The following is a 23,161-nucleotide window of genomic DNA, read 5'->3' on the forward strand; positions in this document are numbered from 1 at the left end:
TCTGTTGATGACATTTGTCTCTACAAGTGCAGTTCGTGTGAGGAGACTAGCAGTTCGGTTGCCGATCGAGGAATTTCTCGATGTCAACCTTTATCCAACGAGGTGAGGAAAAAAGAAACTATGTGAGAAATTGAATCCCAGGCGATAGCAAAATTAATAACGTCTCCAATTGAGTACAACTTTGACAACAAATTGAAGTAAGTCGGCCATGTACCATCAGCGTAGATTATTTAGGATGACCCACTCTCCTTTCGCCTTCCGACTACAGATGGCGTGTTAGACTCTCATGTGATCATACATTACATGAATAACCTGCGTCAGTGGGAGGGTTGTAACCTGTCTGATTAAACTAAGTTTTTTTTTCGATAGCTATCTTAGTTTCAAGTGCTTTCGCGAACTTTCAGAGACAATACCGTGGCCGATGTCCATATGTTATATTAACAAGGTAAATTTCGCTTTGTTATCAGTAGTCACTTTTTGTACAATTTAGGAGAACTCTACTAAAATCGGCAGATGCAGTTATTACCAGCCATATTTAATTGGCATACTCTCTGCAGCTTAACTACCTTTTTTTCGTTGTTGTTGTTCTTCAAAGATCAAATTTGAACCCGCCTCCGAACCGGTTACAATTTTTTTAGTTTTACCCGACCTTAGAAAGGGACAAAATTATCGTGACAAGAGTGGAAAAGTTTTTTTGTATGCACTTTGTAAAAAGGTGATAGGCAGGGCTAATTAGCCGAAACACAAACAAGTTAACTTCAGAAACTATTCAACTTAGTTGTCACGCTATAGGAGCCTTCGAGTTTAATTTTCCGAAACTTTTAAGAGTAAGAGCTCATGGATACTATATTCATTGTAAAAAGTTACGATTTAGGGATTAATTTCTTCATAAAACAATACGACATCGCTGAATGAATGTTTGATTACCAACTTCGGGGTTTTCTTCTGGGTTGTAACACGTTATATGAAAATTTCAAGATGTTTTCCTTTTCATGGGCGGTAAATATGGACTTCGTTTGTTTTCTGCTCAACTTTCGATCCGGTGATGCTTTTTCTCAGTTTTGGAGACAATTCTTAGCATCTACTTTATTTAAATTCGCTCATTTTTCGGTAACACCTTGAATTTTTCAGTTTACTACATCAAATGTGGTAAACTTTAAGGCTGGCTTTTGGTAAAGATTACTATTTTATTCGATTCAATCATTGGTTTGTTCGCAATTTTTTTCTTCGAACGGTGAATAACCTGAAACGCGCGTATAGTATTCGTTAAGTCTAAGAGAGTGCCTTCAACCTCTTGATTATACAGGAGGCACTTATCGTCCGATCGCGAGAGGAAGTAAGTTTAGCCGCATGCTGTCAACATCTTTCCCACCAAAACCAAGAAATACCTTATCGAGCGATTCCTTGCACTTAATGGCTATGCACAGATGAGGGAAAAATTTCTGTCAGGAGACTCGAGACTTTTGATCAGCTCCATCAATAGCCTAAGGCTCATGAGTAATAACAAAAAACTTTGTTAAGTTTATAATTTATGCATGACCCAAAAAAGTTACCTTCCAGGTGAAGGAAGCATGTAGCGGCGGTAGCATGTTTTGAATTCTTTTTTTTTCAAATTTTTAATGATTTCAAGTTGATTGAGTGGCCCTCAAATAGCGACGAAATCACAAGGAGAAATTTAAGATAATGCTTTCACAAAAACCTAAGCATGAAGTCGATATGGTTTCCAACTAGTTTGGGAAAACGCCTTGTTGCTGTTCGGTGGATGGTTTGCTTCAGCTGTAAACGGTCCCAAATGAATACATATCATGAAACAAGGTTATTTAAATGGTGTCTTGCCGCGGTTGAAGAAACCTGTGGTGAGTTCGAGAGAGAAATTTGTAATACACTTGAACATATTTGTTTCCCCACATGAATTACTTGGCAAACCTAAAGCGACCTTAGGTTCAGAGTAGGTAGCGAGGATGAAGGAGGAACTGATGTTTGAAAAGTGAAGAGCATCCCATCTCGTGCACCCATACGGCAGGGTTCAACATGATGTCATCATTTCCTCAGTGGAAAAACAAGGAAGACGTTGAGATAATTCAATTTCCGCAAAAACCTAGATTGGAGTATCCAAATCCTCTCTCAGAAGTGACATGAGTTAATTTCCAGTCCACGTGTATAATTTGTGCTTCTACTTCTTCACATGACAGATAGTCATCAGACTTCAACCCTTTTCACTTTTAAAACATACACTATGGGTCGATTAAGAAAATGAAGGTGAGAAGTTGCAGCAAACATTAGAATAAAAGCTCTCATAAGCTAACAGGCTCGCTCAGTAGAGGAAAAACCGGGCGAGAGCCAGACTTTTCCACTTGCGGGGGATTACGGGGAATGGTCATCGTGGGGGAGGTGGTGGGAGAAAGGCACTAAGAGAGTCAAGTCTTGAACATCGCAATAAGAGTCTCAACGAAACACTACATACGACAACGTTAGCTCCGAAACGGACGATAACACGAAGTTTCCTCTTCAAAGTTAATAAATTATCAAAATTAAAACTGAGAGAAAAGCGGCGCCCGTTTCAGTGGGAGCGGGAATAAAAAGAAGTGCGTATAATAATAATAATAATAATAATAATAATAATAATAATAATAATAATAATAATAAAAAAAGTCTTTATTAAGCACTTGTTTAGTTACAATGATATGAACTCAGCAAGTATAAAACTAATTAACTAACTAAATTACTAACTGACTAACTAATAAGAGAACAAACATCTATTAACAAAAGTCCTCTTGAAACGTTCAGTTCTGACAAGCGGGAGAATATAATTATGGCGCCTCTTACGTAGCGTAACCATTGGTCGCTCTGGTGGCAAAAGGTCATCTAAAGCTGTTGTAAAATCGCAGTCGGTGATCTTGGCCCACAACTTCTTATCTTTTAGAGTAATTATATTTTCAATCGAAAAAAGCTCTTTACAGTAACCAAGCTTAAAAGCTCTCTTGAACAGCCTGTCTATGCGACTCAGATACTTATGATAATACGCGCAGCCCCATACTTCTACAGCATATGTAAATATAGGTAGAATAAGACTGATAAAAGTCCAGCGGCAGTCCATAGAATTTACAAACACGAAAGATGTACAGACGACTACTGGCTTTCGATATAATATTATCAAATTGTAAATCCCAGTTACACGGATCAGATTGAAAAGTTACACCCAACAACTTCAGACATGGTTTACGCTCTACCAGAGGAGCAGGTAAAGCCTTAGTAGATTTGCCTCTAAGAAGCATCTCCCACGTTTTCTTGAAGTTTAGTTGCATACGGTTAGCAGATGTCCATGCGACGATCGATCGGACCTCCTCAGCTGCTGAATTGCCGTTGTCAGCCCACGGTTTTACTAGAATACTTAATGTTAAATCATCAGCATATTTCACAAGCAAATTCTGATTTGGTAGAATGGCCTTAATATCATTGACCATAATAGAAAATAGTATAGGGCCTAAAACTGTCCCCTGAGGGACACCCCTATTGACATTTAAATAATCCGTAACAATGGCATCAACAACAACTCTTTGTTTTCTGTTCTGTAAAAAACTAATAATCCAATTGGTCACGTATGGATTTATGTCAAGTGTTTTCAACTTAGAGCAGAGGATATCATGAGGGGCCGAATCAAAAGCTTTGCTGAAATCAAAAGAGAAAATTCTAACGCAATCAAAACCCGATTCAAGCCATTTCAGCCAAGCATATTGACACTTAATTAAGGCCATAGTATCGTTATATTCAAAAGTGTTTGGGTCCGTTCATAGAAAAATCTGCTCACGAAAGTGTATAATTAAATGAGAGCTCCTGTCGGGGTTCAATTGGAGTTTCTTAATTTGCAAGAATTTCCGTTAACGCAACTTCGAACATTCATAGGTAGCAATCAAATCTTTAAATTACTTCAAAACGATCCAGAGACAAGCACTATCTTTTCGCAGCCTCCGCTCATTTCATTCAAACGCGACAAAAACATGGGCAATTTTTTGTTCAGAAGTTCTTTTCAGACTAATGACCAACCAGGCACTTTTAAATGCGCTCGTGCACGATGCAAAACGTGTCCTTTCATTCACAACACTGATAAAATATCGGGACCTAAACGATCCATTAAGATCACCGATCACTTCACGTGCACCTCCGCCAATGTAATCTATTGCATAACTTGCACTTATTGCAAAAAGATATACATCGGCGAAACAGGCAGAAGACTAGGTGACCGATTCCGAGAACACCTTGGAGGCGTGGAAAGGAATGACAAGGGCACATCGAAACCAGTCGCTAGACATTTTAATTTACCTAATCATTCTAAGCAACATATGGCAATCTGCGGTCTTTCCTTGCACTTAGGTAGCACGGAAAGCCGTAAAAATCTTGAACAAAAGCTCATCTTTCAAACCGGCAGTCTAAATCCCACAGGGATCAACGAACGCTTTTCATTCCACTACTTTATTCATGTTTTTCTCGTTGCCATGTTCCCACCAATAACGTAGCTCCATTTTCTGCCTTTAAAAGCACACACAACCCACAATTCCTCTATTCGCTCCGACGAAGGGCTAACGCTCGAAACGTCAGCTTTTGTAATCGTTACGGTGGCCAATTTACCATTTCAACTTTGTTGATACATCCAAATTAATTCATAGGTAGCGTTTCGTGTGCAACATTTTGTTTATCAACCACTCAAATGGTGGACAATTATTAATAAGAATTTTACATTCATATTGCACAGGACCGACCCGTTGACGAAATGTCAGGCTAAAAGGAAGAATAATCTATTCAACGAACAATTAGCGATGTCACTTCCAAACCCAATGTGTTCGAGTAACCAATAGCAAAGAACCATTATCTGTGAGGAGGTCAGGCTAAAAGAAAGAATAATCTATTCAACGAACAATTAGCGATGTCACTTCCAAACCCAATGTGTTCGAGTAACCAATAGCAAAGAACCATTATCTGTGAGGAGGTCAGGCTAAAAGAAAGAATAATCTATTCAACGAACAATTAGCGATGTCACTTCCAAACCCAATGTGTTCGAGTAACCAATAGCAAAGAACCATTATCTGTGAGGAGGGCAGGTCATTCAGTGATTAAAAACAAAAATGGACACATTTAAAATGACATATTTCTCCAACTAAGTCTTAAAGTGTTACTCTGAAGTATTTGTTTGGAACTTAAACAATAATTGTTTGCCAAGTATCATCATCTGGAATTGTCCACGCTGCAAAACAAAAAAGCGTTCGGTTTACTTAAATCACATGCATGCTTTTTGAAAATTCCTATTGAATTTCATCTTTTGTTTCTGTACCTTAGCAGTCTGTAAGGTGCTGTGGATGGTCTGCAACAATTTCTTACACACTCTACGTGTTAGGTGTACTAATGTGGAAATACTTAACCATACCAACCATCTCCTGGTAATCAGGATGAGACATATCGTGTGTAAACCTTAAGATAATTGTCTTCTTTTGTTTTGTTTTTGACAGTGCCCTAGTAGTAGACTCCCAACACCACCACTGGCGTTTCTGAGAATCAGCAGATAAGTCAGGTTTGTTATGTTACTTCTTGCGGCCTACTTAATTCGCAATGATGAGTAAACTAGCAAAAGAAATACCTTTACTAGAAAATCATGTTCACAATTTTCAAACTTGATCATGAACTAAAGCTTTGAAGGTAAAATGAAACGAGAAATAACGGGTGCATACATTTTGTGTTGCCGGCTAAGAGTTAAGCTTCATATGATGATGAATCGACTCAAACTCAGCCAGGAAGTTATTTTTCTGTAGTAGACAAGATAAAGTGTAAGTCTCGTCATAAGTCAACGATGAAAAAACTGCATGCGTTAACATTGGCTGCAACTAAAAAACTATAAGGAAAACTTGAACTGTTGCCATGCTCTAATTTCGTGCTAAAATGCTAAGAAACACCATTGTTTTTTCCAGGTCGAATTATATTTAATATTTTCAATTGAATTCCCCAATTGAGTAAGGCTGATTAGTTTCATGGTGGCAAACGTACACCATTTCGATATTGTAGCCAGCTCCGTGGGGCCATAGTAACTCAATAAAAACATGATCGGATTCGTTGTTTTAAAATTTCTTTTATCAGTACAGTTGTCAAAACACTTTGCATTTTTTTATACTTAACTAAATTTGAACTGAACAGCAAAAGTTTGCTTTTCACATTTTCAGATCGACTGCGATTTTTCTGAACGTTTTGTTGCTCGCTCAGGTCAACAGAATTGCAGCAGTTGAATTTTTTCAACATTCAGTCTTCCATGGCAACGATAGGGTCAGTCAACAATGCCGTAATCCAATATCAGCCACATGGGTGTTGAGCCTGTCTCTTTCCTTACTCGAGATCTACTGACCCTTTTGGAAAAATGAAGTTTTCTGATGAGATTCTCTGGGTATATTTCAAAGCTTATCATTTGACCGAAGTCTACATCACACTTTCGTTACGCATTTGCGAGCCTACTGAGCTCGGACTTTTCTACTGTAAATTACACAGCCGAAACAAAAGAGATTCACCGAGAACAAGCCGCGTTTAATCCCCCTCTGTTTCGGAGTGGTGTCACATTCAACTTCAGTTTTTCGGTGGGAGATAAGAGATTTACACGCGCCATACAGCAAACAACCAACCAAGCTTTCACCACTTCAAAACATTTTGAATTTCTTTACATGATTACAGTGAATAAAAGTCTCCATTTAAAATTCGCATAGATTAATCGTCGATGAACGGAAGTAGAAAATACTCTTCATTAGATCATTAATTTTGACTCCTTACTAGATAAGCCTTGGCAACCCATAGTGTTGTTCACATCCGCTCGGTTACTCAGTATCTCGATTAAGTTCTAGGAACCATAAAATCATGTGGGAATATGGGCTTCTTTCATCATATTTCTATCGTCTGAAGGGCTATCTCAGTCATTCTAAAGTCTTGTATTCTTTTCTCTTAAATCTGTTAATAAGATAATCTCCTTGTGGCAAAGAAAGAATGGACAACTACCCTTCCAAAACTGTGAGAGAGGAAGAATATGACTTGAAATATGGATTTACGGCAAATCTGCTGGTGGAAACCTTAATGACAAATGTGAACAGAGCAGTAAGCAATAACGGGATGAAAATACCGAAACTTTCCTCCATCAGCCATGACAGACGTATCAGGCAAGGAAGAGGAACTCACGTTGATAGAAATGGTAGTAATTCAAGAGTTTCTTCAGTTAGCTACCCGCGATTTGCAACGGAATTACAGAAGAAACCTCACAATAAAGAGCAAGATGGCGCTCCTAAAGACGAAGATTCTCCTTTACAAATTCAGATCACCTCTACCTTCTCACTCAATCCAAGCATCTCGTCTGACTCCACTCACAGCAAGAGTTCGGATGACCCGCAAACAACCTGTTTGAACTCCCACTCCCCTGAAAGTCCACCTCGTTTCTCCCAGTACTCGACTTGTCCCAGTTTGGATCAGCAGCACGAAACAACAGAAACTGACGCGGATGCTCGGTCATATTCATCTATTCCTCTGGAACGTTACAGAAATGGACATGATACAAGGCAAGATGAACGGGAGGGAAAGAGAGATGACCGTGGAAAACACCGAGAACGATGCTTTTTTATTTGGGATTATCCGAAAGGTCAGTTCTTAGTGAAAGGACGCAACGAAAGCGAAATGCTTCCACCAGGAACGAATAATCAGTCAGACAGTTCTTGGTGTAATTCACTGCCTATCACTGTAGCTGGAGTAACAGAAACTCAAGTATGGGAAGAATCGGTCGCTGTAGATCTGAAAACCAATGAAACACAACTGCCGCCACGCTTCGCCTCCGGTGAACATGTTTCTGAGGTAGTAAAGGATATCCATGAAAACGACGATATCACTTGGCTTATCGATACACAAACACCACCCGAGGTCTTTCCTGGAGAGCCACTGTTACTTTTGAGACATCAAACCCTGTCCGAAAAATCTCTCCACAGTTTAGATACAATGAAAAGGGAGGAACTACAACAAGATGTTGCACTAAGTGGCTGTCCTCGGATTCTCACATGTGAAAATAGTTCCGACTTCAAGGTAAATTGCGGAGGAAGACAAGGTTTGAAGAGAAATCCTCGCAACTCACGAAGATCCAAACGAAAATATGAAAAAGCACGGTTTTACCTCACACCAGCACCTGAACCATTTCAGAACCTAGAGATGCAGCTGGCTTTAGAAAATGACAAGGAACCGGTGGTGAAGATACCAAACTATTTCTTCGATGTCACTCCAGACAACAGAGCAAATCAAAATCCTCAGGATTTGAATGTTCAGGCAGTACAACAGAGTTGCCTACCCTGTCAAAAACCCCCACGCAAACCAGCCAAACCAGTACTCAGTGAGGTAAAAAATAACAAAGAACACAGGAAGATGACAACTTTGGAGAATACTTCGCCATGCGAAATTTTCAATAGGGGTACAAAAACCCTAGATGTATACAAACATTTGATTATAGGCCAAGGTGCTCTCAATTTAAATGAAAACACATCTTCTGTCAGAGGCTTTCAATTGTGCTCATCCAGAAACGAAAGACCAAAGTCTGCCTTCATGTCCCAAAGCTCACTAACCAGCGTTTCGTGTCCGCCACCAACTTTAATTAATATCTGTTCAGGACTAACCAGCCGAAATGAATATCTACCCCTGAAGAAAGCGGACAAAACAGTCGAGGGTGCTAGCATTTCTCATAGGGCTGAAAACTCTTTGAAATCAATGGTAGATGTTAGCTCTCTTTTTGAACGATCCAGTGAGTTCTTTGAATTTCATGATACGATCGCAAAAAGTGTAAGGAAAGCCACGTTTGAAAGAAACAACAGAACTGAGTCCACAGAATATGGATTTCCCTCCAGTAGTTCGCAAAACCATCAAACAACGAACATACCAAAAAGAAGTTCGTCGCAAAAGACGAACATTTCGCCGCAGCTGTGGAGTTCCAAAGCAAATAATCCTAGAGGAGGTAAGGAATGCCTCTCGCGTTCAGAAACTCGTGCTTCGAAAGGAATCTCGCATCATGATGTGGACTCCACTTACACACAGACATCTGCCGTTGGAAATCCGACAAAAGAGGTGCCCATTGCGGAGCGGAAATATCAGTGCGATGTGTGTGGACGAGCGTTTAGCCGAAGCAACACTTTAATCACACACAAGCGCATTCATACTGGCGATAGGCCTTTTCCTTGCGATTTGTGTGGTAGGGCATTCCGTCAACTTGGAAACCTAACTCGTCATAAACTGACTCACGCTTCTATCAAACCTCACGCCTGTCCACAGTGCAACAAGTGTTTCAGCCGCACGTCCAACTTAAACACCCATATGCGAATACACACAAATTACAAACCATTTTCGTGCGATTTTTGTGGAAAGGGATTCCATCAGAAAGTCGACATGAAAATACATCGCTACACTCACACTGGTGAAAAACCACACAGGTGCAGCAAGTGCGGTCGAGGCTTCAAACAGCTCACTCACCTGAAGTACCACATGAGAACTCATTCTGCCGTTCGAATGTACAAATGTGAACACTGCGGCAAAGGTTTCAATCAGAAAGGAAACCTTCAGGCACATATCTATGGACATACGGGAAACAGACCGTACAAATGCGACATTTGTGGAAAGGGATTTACCCTCACTTCTACCCTAAACACTCACAAGCGCACACATGCGCCAGATAAACCATTCAAATGTGAGTTTTGTGAAAAAGCTTTTTACCAAAAGAACGCATTAAAAACTCACTATATATCATCTCACCCATACACAGACGGTGTCTGCCTTCTTTGAAATGCCATACGCAAAGGAAGGCTTCACGGCAATTTTCTTCCAATAAGAGTCGACTTTTCCTTTCATTCTTCCACTTTGAAAGAATGAAAGCAGCTGTCTTGTATGTATCCGGTAACATAAACAAAATAAGTTCATTTGTCATTTTGGATTCAAGGAAAAAAAACAAAACAAACGAAACAAAACAAAAAAGCCAACGAACGAACCAACAAACAAGAAAAGAAACCCAAAAACCTGGGTAATTGATATAGTAACAATCAATTTGATTTTATTAGGCTGAAAATGCCATCATTATTCTTAATGCCAGTTTAAAAAAATAAAAACACGAAAAAAAGAGAAGATATATATATAAAAAAAAAAGATGAAAAAGTTCTGTAAAATTTAGCAAAACTTTATTGTAGTTGGAACGTATTATTATTTCTTCTGTACATATTTAAGTCCATAATGCTTGGTATCACATTCTTATTCACAGGAGAAACATACGTCTTCATACATAAATTCGTAGAAGTTAAATTACCTGAATAAATTGCACTTTGTTACAGTCATAAACGGCAAACCAACCAACCAAAAACAATTTAGAAATTTAGTCTTAAACAGGTGAGGGATTGGGAGTAGAGCCAAAAAAATTTCCTTGAATAAAAAGAAAATACTCGTAGCCTCTTAAACAGACACAAAGCAAACGAGCATTCCGTAAATAATTAAATTTTCAATTGGCGCAATGGGAACATCTGTGTTACAAGATATTGCACGTTTTTGATTTCTTGTCTTTGTTTCTTACTTTCCCCTCACTTGTTGAATATTTTTTTTGAGAAACCTTCCGTTCTGGTGTTGCTATTTCATCGTTTTTCTCAGCAGCTAAATCCTTTTGATTTGCATTTGCTTCGCTGTTGTCTTCCTTGGGGGAGGTTTTAGTTGAGTCTTCCACTGCTGAAAATGAACAAAGAAAATTTGCTATCTACAAAAAAAAGGATCCTACTTATAATCATAGAAACTATGAATGTGGTAATTGTAGATGTAGGAAGACCGTCATCTTCTATTAAGGAAAGAGTACGTAGAAATGAATTAGCGGGAATGCTATTGACAACAAGTAGCACAGTAATGATGTCAGCCTAAGAGCAAAAGTAACTCATTCGGAGCTATGTGATTCGTAAACATCTACACACTGTAGAGAGGGTCTGAGATAAAGGCCAAGCGATTAACTACTGTTCATATGCGGTTAAAAGGTCCGTCAACGTATTGACACAAAAGATCCATCCGCCAGATCACAGGAATGCGTTACCAAAAGAAAAACTGAACCTGTTCTCTGATTATGAATTTGACTGTTTTGATTCATTGTTTAGTCACTATTTGTTCACACAAAGGAAGATAGCATCCTGGTTAAAGATTATCATCAATAAATTAATATTCTCTGTCGCACTCTTTGCGATTTGTTCAATAAAATGTGTTGTTATCACGCCAATCAGAAACTGACCGTGGCTTCGCTTGCTTAAAATGACAATTTCACAGGTATGTTTCGCATTTTAGGACCGATAACAGTTAAGAGTTCGAGTATGGGGTACGTTGTGCTTCACAAGACGCTATTTCCTATCATGGCATCTAGTGAAGAGTTTTGAGCAAATGAACGATGACGGAAAATAGCGAGCAAACAAGATAGCTGTGGGTAGGAGTATGCGATGAATTGAGCTAAAAATTTAGCCCCGCTCCCTACACCCTTTCGTCTGCTAGCCATGCACACTACCAAATAACAATGATATTAATAGGTTCCAACCTTCCTGAGTGTTCTTATCCGCCAACGCCAGCCAGTTATTTTTGTTGTTTATACATCCATCATAAAGAGGTTTCAGACAAGGTTCCAAGTCATAAAATAACTGCAGGAAAAGAGTACATCATAAAGGCTATAGATGACATCACACCTTGAGTAAAGTTCATGACGGATCAGCAGAACAGTTTACCCTTTATGAAAACCACCAATGAAGCTCACCTTATACACTGGTATACAGATGAAGTCGATAAAACCAACTTGCATCTTTGGGAGCTCATCTTTCTTTTTTCGATCCATCATTGGCTGAAACGATATCCATAAATGCAGGTTAGTAGTTTGATATAGTAAGGACCAAACGCAGCGACGTCCTTCCGAAAAAACCGAGGGCCAGTATTTCCCAGTATGGTTCGAGCAAACCAGGTTAGTAAGTAGTTTATTACATGGCACTCGGAACAAACTTGTTTCTTTCAAAATTTCCGGCTTTCGCGAACAAAAATGCACACCTCTTGACCGTCTTCGTGGAAACAGAAAACAAGTACGAAACAATCAGAAGGCTGGGATTTACCTTAGGACTACCTCACCATACAATACTGAAGTAACCAGCCTTTAGTTACATTAAATTGTAGCGCAGCTTCAGGATATAATCAGTTTGTGATGTTCATCTGTTGCTCACACAGGCCTGAGATTCGCAGCGTGAAGATCGTATCTTCCTTATAATGCAATAGATTATAAGATACTTACAATAGGCTCAGAATTGAGTTGAAATCTCTCCATGTCACCTTGTTCGAAAAACTCGCTTGCAACTAGCTCAGCTACCTGTTTCAAAGCACACACAAAAAAGAATTTTGACTGCTCTTTCTTAAAAGTGCATCCGGAAATCTTCTTTGTGAATGAAGCCTTCACAAGCAAATAGCAACTATGGTGTGACTACGCTGTAAATTAATTGGTCTAAACCTCTTCATAGGCCACCCATTTCAGATCCCAATAATTCGAATTCGTCGTTTCTTGGTCTTGATTAGAGATTTGTTTGAACAATAACGAGGTACAAAAAGGGACATTCAAACACTAATCATCTCTTGAAGACCAGGTCAACGGCTACCTTTGAACCGCGTGTATTGTTGTATTGTGGTTACCGCAGGAATAAAAGTCTCAAGCCAGCACTGAGTACTTTTCTTTTCCCGATAGCCCCCATATCACAGCAAGACTTGTGAGAAAAAGCCAGAGAGAAAGGCGATATGTTAGTAAAAAAAAAAGAAAAACTGCGCTATTTCGCTCCTATGCGACAGACATAGGTAGCGTTTGAACTTCTGCCTCTCTCATTGTACACCTTTCTACCTAGTCAGAAGGATAATTCAGACCTGCTGTTGAACTTCCCACGGCTTAGTGATGGCTGCCACATCACAAGCTGTCATCATCATTGCTCTTAAAATCTCCCGGTTGGGTGGTGTAGTCCAGTCACTGGAGTCTGAATGAACAATCTGCTCAAAAGTGCCTCTCTTCCTGTAGGATATGCGACTTTTAATGAATGACATGCTCGGTAAACCAGTGTAGATTCCGAACAGTGAACAATCTGGGCTATATAAGACTTCGTAGATAAATTGAATTTCGAGATTTCATCTTACTCACTGCTTAACAGTACCATAAGTGTACAGTGGACAGTGTACAGTGTATAGCGATTTAGAACCAGAAATGGTGCAAAATGTACTCTTCCTCTAATGAGCAACATTTACTCTTAATGATATTTCATATCAGATGACTTTTCCTATGATTTCTTGTAGCTTTAATTTTAAATTTTTTAATTGTTTTGTGAGTAAAGAACTATTCTTTATCTTTAATATATATAATAAATATATATATAAAGATGAGTTTCTGGAGTCGGACTAGTTCAAAGCATTTAATTGCTACTCGGAGTTTCATGCTTCTAATGAAGCAATCATCAGGCAACTGGCAACAATAACGGTTACATGTAAAATGTAAACAGATAAAAATGACGTATCAAGATTGCCAAAGGTCCATACCAAGACGCACTTAATAAAAGTGGCTACAACCTGTCATTTAGAACATCAACCCGAGAAGAGCAAGAACCGTCAAAGAAACGTCCTGTGGTACAATCCGCCTTACAGCCAAAATGTTGAAACAAAAATCGGTAAATGCTTCCTCCAACTAACTGATCAGCTTTTCCCTAAATCCAACCCGCTGCATAAAATCTTTAACCGGAACACTCTAAAGCTGAGCTACAGCTGCATGACCAACGTAAAAACATTATCTCCAGTCACAACAAAGCCCAAATTAACAAATCATCAAAACAATCAGACGAAATCGAAATCAACAGCCCTTATCGCATTTACGCCCACTGTACGAGAGCTCAACGGACTTTGAAGTTTCAAAACGAGGCTATCGGGTCACACAGGTAAAACTTTCAAGTAAAATCGAAGCAAACGGCTACGTTTTGAGGCATTTTTATTCATTTTCTTAAGGATACAGCGTGTTCTCGTCATGGTTGGACATTGTATTGTGTACGGGTGCAACAGTCTATTCAGTGAATCGGCAACTGACGAGATCCACAAGATTAGGATCGAAACCGCGGTCTTGCCAAACACGTTCAACTATCAAACTAGAGGCGAACAAATCGGACATAAAACCTCTCAAATAGAGAACTTACAAACGACCAGATTAATTTACTGGCAAAGGGCTTAAATTCATTCCAACACCCGCTACAAAACAAAAACAGATCAGACAACAACTATTGTGTGACTTTGATCAGTTCTCAAGAAGAATGCGTCCGACTTACATACTCCGAGGGGAGGGGAAAAAAAACCATCCCTGCCACGAATCTACATGGATACCACCAATACAAACATCAGTAGCCCTTGAAACCTATTTAGAAGAGGTTAAAAGTGACCTCTCAGAAATAGAAATTACAAAGCCAAAAGATAATTTGCTTCCGGCCGAACGCAAGGCGCTGAGGGCATAGTATAAAACCTAGACTGGACTCTGGACTCCAGATATTTTGTCAAGATTTTTAAATGAAAAAAAAAAAGAGAAAATTTTAAAAAAAGGAAAAGAAAATGGAAATAAAAAATTTCAAAACTTTCAAAAAATAGTTTTGAAAAAGTTTATTTTGGGCGAGACGAGGAGTGTGCGACGAATTCTTCTATTCATGCCGTCAAACGAACGGCAAAGCATTATTCATCGCGCGTAAATACCATGCCATGTCTGCCATTGTTAATCGAAAGGAACGAGAAGGATTTTAAATTTCGTCTGTCAATTCAAAAGTTCTCTTACGAAAACTGAACAGCGCGAACTGTGTCGAACTGTGTCAAGTGTCAAATAATAATGGAAATCCGACTGTCTGCGGCATTTACCAGGACAAATTACACCGTCTCGCGAGGTAGTCTAACTTAGCTTCGCCAGAATTTCCGGTCATAAACCCTCGTTTTTTATTTAACTCGCTAAGTGTTTTCTCTGTATTTCTGGAATTTACCGGCTTTATCTAGAACCCGGCGGACACAACCTTTCAATTATAACTTTACAATTATAACTCCTGCGTAACTAAATTCAAAACAAAACTCCAGAAAGTGACACGAACAATAATGAAGCCCAAAGTGCCTTGCATAATGTTATCTTTTTATCAGACGGCATGTCACCTAATGATCGCGCGGTCTCAGTCCTTCTGCACTACACTCTTGCCGGGCACTCTTGTTCACTTTGTAGTCGGCACTGCTCAAAGTGTGTCTTGACTTTCGTTTCTCCTCTGAGTTATGGATTCTTCTCCTGAACCGGGCACCAGTAGTTCTTTTTGTCAGTACGAGGAAGAGGCCATGTGAAAGGCATTGGAGGAGTCTTTGCTTGATTCTCGCCAGGTAATTGAGTTTACTGTTACATGTTTTACGCTAATAAAGGAACCAAAGAAATGAAAATAAAGTAACACTGACGGTCTCGAATTTATTACCCATGGGTTCGATGTTGATATATAGGCTACCGACGGATATTTATGTTAAGAAATAATACAACCTGGAAAACGGTCATGATAGTCAAGAGGTGACATATTCTTTTTTTCCCATCGTGACTGCTGTCATGCATTTCGTGCACAGGCATTACCTCGCTTTGTGTTTAAAAATGGAAAAAGTGTAGTCAAGAGATGTCATGAGTTTTATAGAAATTGGTTGCCTCTGACTGTTATTTCTGAAACAGACGTTTCGGCTAATGCTTAAGCCTTCATCAGTGATATGAAAAACGAAGATCGTTATCCTACGCTATTTAAAGAGAGAGACCAGAATCTAGCAGAACGTACCAATCTTTCTGTCGACAACATTTTGAGACTTTCAGAATTTGTCCTCAACCACGATTATTTTACTTATGATGGCGACCACTACAAACAGATTTTTGGATGCGCCATGGGTTCTCAGATTTTTGGATGCGCCATGGCGACTTTTGTTTTGAATTTAGTTATGCAGGAGTTAAAAGTGTAAAGTTATAATTGAAAGGTTGTGTCCGCCGGGTCCTAGATAAAGCCGGTAAATTCCAGAAATTCAGAGAAAACACTTAGCGAGTTAAATAAAAATCGAGGGTTTATGACCGGAAATTCTGGCGAAGCCTAGTTAGACTACCTCGCGAGATGATGTAATTTGTCCTGGTAAATGCCGCAGACAGTCGGATTTTCATTATTATTTGACACTTGACACAGTTGGCGCTGTTCAGTTTTCGTAACAGAACTCTAGAATTGACAGAGACGAATTTTAAAATCCTTCTCGTTCCTTTCGATTAACAATGGCAGACATGGCATGGTATTTACGCGCGATGAATAATGCTTTGCCGTTCGTTTGACGGCATGAATAGAAGGATTCGTCGCACACTCCTCGTTTCGCCCAAAATAAACTTTTTTTAAACTATTTTTTGAAAGTTTTAAAATTTTTTCTTTTCATTTAAAAATCTTGAGAAAAAATCTGGAGTCCAGAGTCCAGTCTAGGTTTTATACTATGTCGGCGCTGACGGCCTTCAAACATGACTCTGCAGCATATCTACAGCTATTTAGACGAGCAAGACTGCAAAGCCGTCCGAGTGTTTGCAATGGATTTTAGCAAAGCATTTGACTGTGTCAATCATGAACTCCTGTCATCTAAGCTTGGGCAGTTGCCATTGAATCCCCTTATTGTGAACTGGTATTTAAGTTTTCTCGAGAAACGCCAGCAGCGAGTAGTTTATAACGGTTTTAAGGGACAGTGGCGTGAGGTTAATATGGGTACGACACAAGGTAGTGTCAGTGGGCCATATCTTTTTAACGTGTTGATTAATGATTTGGAGTTCAATCTAGAAGGTCGCCCAGCCTTGTTTAAATATGCTGATGACTCTACAATTATCGTCCCTTTTTGGGGAAACGGCCAGTGTCGCACTGACTTGGTGGATCAGTTTCTTAGCTGGTCCAGCCGCAATCGCGTGACATGCAATCCAACAAAATGCAAGGAGATTATTTTCTGTAAGAAAGGTTTCAATCAGGACATCGCGCCAGGTAGGGATATACCGCAGTGTGCAGAGCTATCCATATTAGGTATTACTTTCCAACAAAATTGTAAATATAGTAGTCACGTGCGCGCGAAGGTAATTAAGGCGAACAAGTCATTATTCATATCAGGGTCTTTACGCAAGGAAGGAATGTCCCAGGAGGAAGTAGATCACCTTTTTAATGCTATAGTTTTACCAAATTTTTCTTATGCCCTGCCGGTTTATGGTGCCTCAGACTCCGACCGTTCTATAATACAGAATTTTTTGGACCGGTGTCTGAAAAGGAAGTTTATGTCCAAGAAGGTAGATATCAGGGATTTGCTAGAGAAGGCGGACAAGGCACTCTACAAAAAAGATCGAATGACCCCGAGTGCCCGTTTTTCCAGTTTTTACCTAAGGAAAAGAACATGAGGTACAATCTTAGAAATACGTCAGTCTCTGTCCCTAGAATCCACACTGAAAGGTTTAAGAACGTTTTTAGCAATAGGATAATTTCTAAATATGACATGTAATAGTTTCCCTTGTGAGTTTATGTTGTAACTTAGGATATGTGATTTTATCTTAAGAAATAAAGATTATGTTATGTTATTGTTATTATGGTAAACCTCAAAAAGGCCGACCAAGGAACAACAACCGTAGTCATGAACAAACGCAACAAAATTTTGCCGTTCCTTTCCGAAATGAGAGCCATTCTTTCAATCTTCCTTTCGAGATGCCAGGACAATTACCACTAAGAATTTTAACCTTTTCCTCGGCAGAGAAAAACGCAGACTCCAGAATTATATGGTCAGACATGGAGTGTTTCTGGTGTTTCTCGAGAAACGTTGACCTGATAGCCTCGTCCTGAAACTGTAACTCCGCGGACCCTTTGCATTGTAGACACAAATGCGATAAGGGCCACAAGGATACCTGTCCACTTGAGAGAAATTGCAACATCCGCATTATATCAAGCAGAGGTCACGACTTCACAAGCAAAAGAAACATACATTGGACTGTGTGACACAACATTCAAGGAGCGCTATAGAAACCATACATGTTCTTTCAGGACGAATGCTACAAAAATGCAACCGAACTCAGCAAGTACATATGGAGTCTAAAAGAACGGAAAATCAACTATCAAATTAGGTGGAGGAAAGTAAAACAAGCTAGGTCGTATTCAAATGTCAACAAAAAATGTAATCTTTGCCTCTGGGAGAAATATTTTATAATTTGTATTAAACTAGAAATGTCGTCACTTAATCGTAGGAACGAAATGACATCGACATGTAGACATTCTAAGGCCTAGTTTATGCGTCGCGCTACAGTCGAATTTCATTCAGACGAATCTAATTCCATTAAATTCGTCGTTCTGTCGACGTAAATCGTGGCGTGGTTTTATGCGTCGAAATCAATACGATAGAAGTGAATTCTCTTACCAAATGCAGTGCCTCTGGTCAGAAGTTTCATTTGGAAACAAACATGACGCGGTTGAAATACATTAAGAAAATGTATGCATTTCATTCGACGCGACGCTAGTGCGACGTTAAAACTGAAGACGCGTTATCGACTTGGTAAGACGATCTGTCTTACCAAGATAAGATATATTATCGACTTGGTAAGACGTTTTATCCGTCTTACCAAGACGGATAAAACGTCAAGGACGAATTTAATTTACCAGACGAATTTAATTCGTTTTATACGTCGCGCTATCGTCGAATTTAATTGCTTGTGGGACCTTGAATTAAATTCGTCTGAATTAAATTCGACTGTAGCGCGACGTATAAACTAGGCCTAAGAAATTCTTGTTAAAGAACACCTTTACCTAATTTAGATTTACTCGACCGTTTAGCATTTTCGCCGCGCCGACACATCTTGATACGTCATTTTTCAAATTTGTATCTGTTTACATGTAACCGTTATTGTTGCCAGTTGCCTGATGATTGCTTCATTACTGAGAAGCATGAAACTCCGAGAAGCAATTAAATGTTTTTGAACTAGTCCGACGCCAGAAACTTCTCTTTATTCACCGCTCTGGTCTTAACATCGAGCACTTTTATAGCAGATGAAGTCTTCATTTTCTGTTACATTTTAGTAACATTTATTATATTTTAACATTTTATATAAACCGTGTGGAGCGGTTTCTATAGCGTCATATAAGGAACCGCTCAACCAATCAGATTGCTGGAAACTCTTTGCTCAGCTCTGAAATTATACTAAATATATATATAAATTCTTGAACTTGATTTGAATGTATTTCAGAGAGCGCTCAACTCTTAGAGGAGCATTGATAATTATAACAAACTGGTTCTAGACTTTAGTGGTAGTTCATCGTTTTATTACGACAGCTCTGTTTCGTATGGGTGAAAATGACCACTCATCAGGTAATTTCAATGATTGACTGTTAACTTACAATGACTGGCTATAAAAGCTGGAATACGGTTGCTAGGAGATATAAAAACAATGCTACTTTTTCATATAAGTCATGTGACTGGTATGTATAATTTCAGAGATTGTTACTTTATTATGAAGTTTTTAAGGAGGTATCTGTTTCTATAGGGGCATGAACTTGCTAGCTCATTTCGCTTGTTCCCCCATAGAAACAGATACCTCCTTAAAAACTTCATTTAAAGTAACAATCTCTGAAATTATACATACCAGTCACATGACTTATATGGAAAAGTAGCATTGTTTTTATATCTCCTACCAACCGTATTCCATCTTTTATAGCCAGTAGTTGTAAGTTAACGGTCAATCGTTGAAATTACCTGATGTGTGGTCATTTTTGCATATGAAACCGAGCTGTCATAATAAAACAATGAACTACCTCTGAAGTCTTGAACCAGTTTGTTATAATTACATTATATATATATATATATATATATATATATATATATATTACCACCCATAACATATGGAAAGTTCATAACCAAAAACAAACGAGTGGTGAAGTACTCATCATGTTGCTCAAAGCATTTTATGTCCAGGCTTAAGATAATGAAAAACGATGAAACAAACTTAATAAAGTTTACTCACTGGAAATACAGTGCAAGGTCTGTGGACAAGATGGCATGCTCCAAAACTTTGATTGTTGTTCGATAATCATCTGGGGACAACTCCTCAAATATGTTGTTTCCCTTTAATACATTAAGTAAGGTATATTTAAGAAATGAAAGAATGTGATTTATTATATACACCATCATAACAACTATAAATAATAAATAATGAGATGAAGCACTATTTTACTCTGTTCTTAACTACAAGGGGGCAATAGTAAAGTTGCCATTGACATCTGACCCGTATCCTTGTTATCCTGCAACATTCCTGAATTGGAAGAAGAAAGAATCGAAAACAACAGAAAGAAAAACCAATGAACACACCAAGATTATGAGGACTGTACAAGGTGCTGCATCCCAAAGGTGGGGGGGTGGCCGGGGGTGGTTTGATCTCACTTCAGTATTTCAAAATGCTGAATATCAGCTCTCGCCAACCTTTCCATCCACAAAAACAGTGCACTTACCTCTGAATTTAAGATCATAATGCAGTGATCGAAATGATGGTGTTCCATGGTGGAAGTGCCATACAACTGGGCCAGTGGAGATTCTGTCCTATTATGCAGATGATATGATAACTTAAAGAAACAGTCAACTTTCCCAAAAACAGTCAATCTCATTAGCAACCTGGCTTTGTAAACAATCGTCTTCTCTTCATAAATGCTCTTTTGAAAACTCTCTTTTTATCAACCACCCCCCAAATTAGCCGGGGTAAGCAACCGCAACTACCTTTTTTTTGCCAGAAAATTGAAAAACTTGCCTCTTTTCTGATTCAGATCAGCAACCATGTACATTTACTGTGCATTCCTTTCTAGGAAACATTTTTACAAGTCATAGATTGAGAAATTTCACATATCTGCTTCAATTAAATCATGAGACAGGAACCAAGGACAAAGAGATTGCGAGTAAAGTGCTCTAACCACTCCATATGCTGTCTCTAGCAGAGTAATGATTATATTAATTACGCCTTAATTTTTTGTATACTTTGGCAAGGGCATTTTCCTTCTATAGTTAGGTATACAGCTCAATTGTTCACTTACTTTGTTTGAAATGCATTGTTGGTACCACGATGATCAAGATCATGACAATAACATGCAATGACCAAAGCAAACACCTCCAAGTCAGTGAAAAACCTTTTCATGTTACCTGTCTGTTGAACAAAAAAATCAGAATGTCAGTTTCAAATAATTAAGTCATGGTTAACATGATGATGAGGTCGTGCATGCACGTCTGCATCAGCTTTGTTGATGAAGATAACTTAATTCTAAAAGATTTTTTTTAAATCAAAAGATCTCAAAGAAACTAAGCCAATGCGTGTCCCCATTCCAATTCCATTGAAACCTAATATCAGAGACAATTATAACTTCCAAAATACTTAGATTTCATTCTGTTTATTTTATAACTGCAAGCTCCACCCCTCAAATCTATCCATAGCTTATATGCTGCAGTCTAATCCTTCAAAGTAAAATCTGATATCACAATTGCACCTATGGATGGATCACACCCTCATATCATAGGTTGAAGACCAAAGTTCTGCAGCAAACAACTATAAACTCACCGTAATCATGGTAAACATGCTCTGTGCCACATTAAAGGCGTGTCTCCAGTTGTGATAAATGACAGCTCGATAGTTTTTCTTTACACTCAGTAACCATCTACAGAGTGTCTGAGGCAATATAGATTGGAGAGACAAGATCAGCTTTGGTTACTCAAATTGGAATTACATCCATAACCTGACTACATGTATGTATGATACAATCATAATAAAAATTATGCAAAAGAATCCACATTCCGCACCAGACAACTTGTGTTGATACATATAATTATGTATGCATGTACCTGGTATAAATGCATGTATGTATGTAATTATGTGCATAAACCAGGTATGTACTATGTATTATTTGTACAATAATATTAACAACAAAAATTACCAGTTGCTTTGTGTGCACAGCATTCATGAAATCAAGCTCCTGCATTAATCGTATTGATGCAAGAATTGTTTCATCATCTGTTAACTCAAAATCACTGAATTCAAAAGTATACAGCTTGAAATCATCAGCAGAGGGAATTTCCTGACCCTAAAAAGGGCAAACAAAATCTTTCAGTTGTGTTGGAGACCAGAAAAAAAAAGACACATTTTTGCACTCAAGAAAAATAGAAATTTTGGATAAATTAAAGCTTAAGATACTGATCAAATAAACTCATCCTTCTACAGATACCAGTCACGTATTAACAAGATCAATTTTTGCACATCTAGTTATTTTGCAAAATGTTGCAACAAAATCAGTTACCAGTAATGGTAACAGAGCTAACATTAAGAGAAGTGTGATAAAACATTTAATTTATTTCCATACATCATGGTGCCATAGACACTGTTGTAGACATACATTGTGGTTCAGAAAAGAGATACAGAACAGAATTGTAGGAAGGGTTTTTTTTTTTACCTACCAATATTTTATCCACTTCTGATTGCTGAGCTGAAGCATGGTATGATAACACCTAAAAAAATCAATGTACTAAAGGTAATTAAACTACAAGGCTCTACAAAGGTTTTCATACAGTTTAGTGATAATTACTTCAATCTGAGTTCATGTATTTTCCCACAAGTCTGCAGGACAAACCATACCCTCTGGCTGTTTCAAAAGAATCGGGAAGAATACTTCACAAAGAATTGATTTCAAATTAAGTTAAATCATGAAGGTATAACAATTCTACAAAATAATACAGTCTCTTTATCACAAAACACCACTATTATGGTATTACTGAACAGACAAACAGCTGCATCAAAACTATTTGTTTTATATCATAAAGAATTTCCATTTTAATACTTAAGTTTCATGAACACGTAATTGCAAATTTCATGAGCTAGTATAACTTTTAATCTAGAGAAGGTTGAGAGAGTTTTAAAAGATGATGACAATGACGTACTGTACCTCCATGGCAACACACTGCTTGGCAAGCAGCTTGCATGCCTGCTCATACATCAAGGCATTGTGGATTCCAAGGCCACAGAAGATTGCAAATGCCTGTTGGAAGATAAAAGATT

At 38.5% G+C, this 23,161-nt stretch overlaps 2 protein-coding genes and 1 long non-coding RNA gene across 5 annotated transcripts in view; 1 reads left to right on the forward strand and 2 right to left on the reverse strand.

The window, feature by feature from the left end:
* Positions 1 to 10,729, forward strand: LOC111335046 (uncharacterized). 2 transcript variants are annotated; one of them, XM_088729317.1, is made up of 3 exons: positions 1 to 102; positions 5,502 to 5,563; positions 6,207 to 10,729. In XM_088729317.1, exon 3 carries the CDS (start codon positions 7,012 to 7,014, stop codon positions 9,823 to 9,825), a length of 2,814 nt encoding a protein of 937 aa, XP_088585443.1. In that variant the 5' UTR covers positions 1 to 102; positions 5,502 to 5,563; positions 6,207 to 7,011; the 3' UTR covers positions 9,826 to 10,729. The 2 variants fall into 2 exon arrangements, with proteins under 2 accessions (XP_088585443.1, XP_022796613.1); XM_022940878.2 differs by having other exon boundaries at positions 6,987 to 10,729.
* Positions 10,193 to 23,161, reverse strand: part of LOC111335047 (cGMP-specific 3',5'-cyclic phosphodiesterase) — a 22,382-nt gene continuing 9,413 nt past the window's right edge. The window contains exons 11-22 of one of the 2 annotated variants that reach the window (XM_022940880.2): positions 23,049 to 23,141; positions 22,564 to 22,614; positions 22,047 to 22,193; positions 21,674 to 21,781; positions 21,156 to 21,265; positions 20,583 to 20,670; positions 20,099 to 20,199; positions 12,943 to 13,084; positions 12,326 to 12,400; positions 11,804 to 11,887; positions 11,591 to 11,690; positions 10,193 to 10,746 (exon numbers count right to left, since the gene is read on the reverse strand). In XM_022940880.2, the coding sequence (XP_022796615.1) occupies positions 10,556 to 10,746; positions 11,591 to 11,690; positions 11,804 to 11,887; positions 12,326 to 12,400; positions 12,943 to 13,084; positions 20,099 to 20,199; positions 20,583 to 20,670; positions 21,156 to 21,265; positions 21,674 to 21,781; positions 22,047 to 22,193; positions 22,564 to 22,614; positions 23,049 to 23,141 (1,290 nt within the window). In that variant the 3' untranslated portion in view covers positions 10,193 to 10,555. Of the gene's footprint in view, positions 10,750 to 11,590; positions 11,691 to 11,803; positions 11,888 to 12,325; positions 12,401 to 12,942; positions 13,085 to 20,098; positions 20,200 to 20,582; positions 20,671 to 21,155; positions 21,266 to 21,673; positions 21,782 to 22,046; positions 22,194 to 22,563; positions 22,615 to 23,048; positions 23,142 to 23,161 lie in introns of both variants that reach the window. The other variant, XM_022940879.2, reaches the window with a different exon arrangement.
* Positions 15,001 to 19,430, reverse strand: LOC148742211 (uncharacterized). Its single transcript, XR_015990446.1, has 2 exons — positions 18,502 to 19,430; positions 15,001 to 15,477 (listed from the first exon to the last, which is right to left on the reverse strand). It is a non-coding gene; the product is annotated as an uncharacterized LOC148742211 (long non-coding RNA).

The sequence above is a fragment of the Stylophora pistillata genome, chromosome 1, assembly GCF_964205215.1.
Source record: "Stylophora pistillata chromosome 1, jaStyPist1.2, whole genome shotgun sequence".
NCBI classification, from domain to species: Eukaryota; Metazoa; Cnidaria; class Anthozoa; order Scleractinia; family Pocilloporidae; genus Stylophora; species Stylophora pistillata.